Genomic DNA, 4,040 nt, shown 5'->3' with positions numbered 1-4,040 from the left:
GTGGGGACTGAGAGGAGGGAGGAGACTACAGGGAGAGCATGATCGGGACATAAAATAATGAAAAAGCTCTCAGGCACCCACAGTGAGGTGGGAAGGACACATGGGGCAAATTTTAGTTAGACTATGACAGCCTTGGTGACAAGTACGCTTGGGAGCAAAACGTTTAGTCAGGAGGCTGGGGTACCAGACAGGCATGGGACAGAGTAGGAAGAGACCGGACTGTCTGGGTGGATTAATAGGCAGCCAATTAACCGGACACTGGATGGGATGTGGGTATAGGGTAAAAAGAAAGTGCCCGGGGTTTTTCAAATGGGAGTGTTGTGAGGACTTGGGTGTTGAGGGAAGGATTTGAGTCTGAGGTTTAGGGCACTGACTGGAGCTGGGCTGTGGGAAGACCGGAAAGGAAAAAGCCTTCACAAAATAACTCTCCCCCGGCTCCCCGCCTGGCACCCAGGACGACATCAGTGCACACCTGACTTATGATGGAGTCCCGTTTATTTTAGGATCATAAACAGTGGAACTAGGAGCGAGGGAAACAAGACACCAACCAGCTCCCCTGGAAAGGGCCAGATCCAGCGCAGGCAGGCTGTGTCTGTCCCGGTGACGAGGCTGAGCCAGCAGCCTACATCAGCGTCTTCTCCCAGGAGCAGTGGGGTGCGATGGAAACCTGAAGTCGACTTGGCTTGGGGTCCCTCTGCATCAGGCGAACAGGATCAGAGAGTTCACAGCACACCTAGCCAAGAGCACCCCACCTGCTGTCACCGAGGCTGGTAGGGTCACATTCTGGAAAGAAGCCAGTGTCCTTTGGTCATCACTAAGGCTCCGGGGATTCCAGAACCGCCTGTGATCAGGTCCTCTGCCCAGAGGATGCCCACCTTCCCGGCCCAGTTGTCTCTCAAGTGCCTTTGAGGAGTGGACCGCCCGAGAGGCATCCAAGGACTCCTCAGGACAGCCTGTGGAGCGACAGGAGCCCCAGAGCCCTACACATACTGCTTCTTGGATGCAGAGCTGTTGGGGCGGCTGGAGGACTTCTGGCCACCCTGGGGGGCTGCATTTACAAACGAGGGAGGTCTGGTAGAGGTCAGTCTCTCCTCGGTGGTCAAGTTGGCCCAGTTTTGCTCAGTGGATGAGAGCCCATTGTAGGTGGGACACGGTGGGGACGAGGGTCCCTCGCCCATGGGGAGGTAGAAGAAAACCTGTTCAGGGTAAGGGTCTGAGGCACTGCCCTGGGCCGGGCGAGTGTCATGGTCCCTCCGTGCCTTTATCTCCCGGCTGACACAGCGGCACAACAGGTGCACCAGCTCCAGGAGGTTGAGCACCAAGGAGATGACCCCTACCACCAACATGAAAATGATGAAGATGGTCTTCTCGGTGGGTCGAGAGACGTAGCAGTCCACAACGTGGGGGCAGGGCGCACGCTGGCACACAAACACCGGCTCCATGGTCCAGCCGTAGAGACGCCACTGGCCATAGAGGAAGCCTGCCTCCAGCACACTCTTACACAGCACACTGATCACGTAGGTACCCATGAGCGCCCCTCGAATGCGAAGACGACCGTCCTCTGCCACCGAGATCTTGGCCATCTGATGTTCTATGGCTGCTAGTGCCCGCTCTACATGAGGGTCCTTGGATGGCAGTGCCCGAAGCTCTCCCTCTTTCTGCCGCAACCGTTCTTCCCGCCGAGACAGGTAAATGACGTGGCCCAGGTAGATCAGGGTGGGTGTGCTCACGAAGAGGAACTGCAGCACCCAGTATCGGATGTGGGAGATGGGGAAAGCCTGGTCATAGCACACATTGGTGCAGCCTGGCTGGGCTGTGTTACACTCGAAATCAGACTGCTCGTCGCCCCACACCGACTCGCCAGCGAGGCCCAGGATGAGGATGCGGAAGATGAAGAGCACCGTTAACCAGATCTTGCCCACCACGGTCGAGTGCTCCTGGACCTGGTCTAGCAGCTTCTCCAGGAAGCCCCAGTCACCCATGTTTCCAGGGCCTCTCTCTGCAGGGAGACAGGGGTCAGAGAATCATCAGCAAGCACGGGGGCACAATGCCTTTCTCAGCTCCTCCTAGACGTAGGCCCATGGGAGGTCTGCCAGTGCCTGTCTAGGGTCCCTGTCTAGTCACACGTTGTGCTCTCTTTCACAGGCCAGTGCCCCAGGGTGACCACAGCCCAAAGAAATCTGGATTGAATAGAGAGGTTCCTATGGAAACAGAACAGTTGAGGAACTTATCCAAGGTCACACAGTTGTGCCATGCCCTTCCTCCCTTTTGTTCGAGGCTGGCTACCCCAAGACAACAGGGGTGGGGAAGAGATGTCGTCTTCAGGTTATCAGGGGGTCCCTGTTCCCACCTCCCTCGCCTCATTTGAAATCTGAGGGCCTCAGTTTAATCTTTGCACTTGCCTGTGGGGCTGGGGGTGAGGGACGATGGGGTGAGGGACGATGGGGGTGAGGGGCTTAGAAGCCCAAGGCATTTGGTCCACCTGCCTACAAAAGGGACCACCTGCGATTTTAGTGACTACACCTGGTCCTAGCCTAGCTCACGTCCCCTCCAAAGCTGCTGCAGCTACTCTAGACCCTTGAAAGGAATGGCCATGGCTGGGTGGAGGTCCCAACGTTTCCAGAACCTTTTATGGTGTGTGTGAAAATGTGGTGATGTGTGTGGGGGTGCTTTTCCTAGAACTAAAGCAGGTACTACCAGACCTCCATTCAAATATTGCTTTCTTCTCGCCACCTGGGAATTTGGATTAGTAATCTTCCGGCGTCTCAGTCTTTCCTTAAGGGTTCAATGAAAAAGGAGGGAAGGGAGCTAAGCACAGAGCCTGGCTAAAGGCAGGGTAGGTGAGCACCGCTGGTGACTTCAGTTGTGTCTGGCGCCCCGGGGCAAGCAAGCCTCAGCAACCCCCGCATTGGAGTGAACGTTTTTTTCCCGGCTCCCCGAACTCACCGCCTGCTTGCCCGGCTGGCCCAGGTAGAGGGGACGACCGTGGCCGAAGCTGCGCCTGCGGGAATCCTGCAGGACCGCGCCTCCCGCAGGACGCCTTAAATAGCGCGCAGCTGCGGGTTTAGGGCAGGAAACGCCAGCCAGAGGGCTCTGGGGAGCAGGGAGGCGGAGACTGGGAGGGCCAGACTCCCAGGACCCGCCCAGATTGTGCTTCTTAGGTTGCGGGAGATGGAAGCCTTGAGTCTCTGACCCCTCCGGAATCCCAGATTGCACCCCTCCAGGTCCAGTGCCCTCCCTATGTCGGCATCAGGATTTGAAAACGTTTTTTCGTTTTTTCTTTTTCTTTTTTTTAGCGAGAGCTGGAAGATCTGGCACCTGGTCTGGAGGCTGTGAAGAGTGGGTGGGGTAAGAAGCGAGACTCGTCTGTGTGCCCAGTTTATTAGGACACTGGACCCACATTGGAGAGGGGTGAGACTTCTCCCTTCCTAGAATCCGGTGGATCTAGGGGTTTCTACTTTACCAATCCTGGACCGGCTATCCCATCAGACGTCACTTAGGAACTCCCTAGGGTCCGCTGATCTGAGAATGGGAGAAGAGGGAAGCGCCTGTCCTTAGCTTGGACTCCAGCCGGGGCCTCTAAAAGAGAGGAGAGATCTTCCGAGGGAATTTGGAGGCTGGCAGAGCCCTGTCATTCATTCAGGCTTCACTGTGAAGGAAGAGCCTGAGATTGAGGACCAGGTTGCAGCTAGAAAAGCCGCAATAAACCTGGTTTCCTACCCTCCTCCTTACTAAGTGCAAAAGCTGAGCAGGGTAAGCCCGTGGGTAGGTAGCTGTAAAAGTGTAAATGTGGGGTCCCTTGTGGTAGAACCAGGGCATTACGGGGTATAGTTAGGGGCTGAGAAAGCCATGCGGTGCAGAACAGCATCATTACCTTGGAACTGCCAGGTTTGGTGCTGGTACTGGTGCCGGTGCTGGTGCTAACACCCAAAAGAGGCTTGGAGACTCAGCCATCAGGCTTGTCAGAGCCTTCTGTTGCCTCCTCTGCCCTTACCCTACCAAATAGGGAGAGAAAGATACCTGCTGTGCAGGGCCAGCCA

At 56.2% G+C, this 4,040-nt stretch overlaps 1 protein-coding gene across 1 annotated transcript; it reads right to left on the bottom strand.

Annotated features, from left to right (window-relative positions):
- Nucleotides 1–477: 477 nt before the first annotated feature.
- Nucleotides 478–3,028, bottom strand: Gja4 (gap junction protein alpha 4). Its single transcript, XM_032888464.1, has 2 exons — nt 2,947–3,028; nt 478–1,999 (listed from the first exon to the last, which is right to left on the bottom strand). The coding sequence occupies exon 2, from the start codon at nt 1,980–1,982 to the stop codon at nt 981–983; it is 1,002 nt and encodes a 333-aa protein (XP_032744355.1). The 5' UTR covers nt 1,983–1,999; nt 2,947–3,028; the 3' UTR covers nt 478–980.
- Between the last annotated feature and the right edge of the window lie 1,012 nt (nt 3,029–4,040).

Source organism: Rattus rattus, chromosome 1, assembly GCF_011064425.1.
Source record: "Rattus rattus isolate New Zealand chromosome 1, Rrattus_CSIRO_v1, whole genome shotgun sequence".
NCBI classification, from domain to species: domain Eukaryota; kingdom Metazoa; phylum Chordata; class Mammalia; order Rodentia; family Muridae; genus Rattus; species Rattus rattus.
Note: the sequence above shows the minus strand (reverse complement) of the source record. Positions and strands in the feature narration are given on the sequence as shown.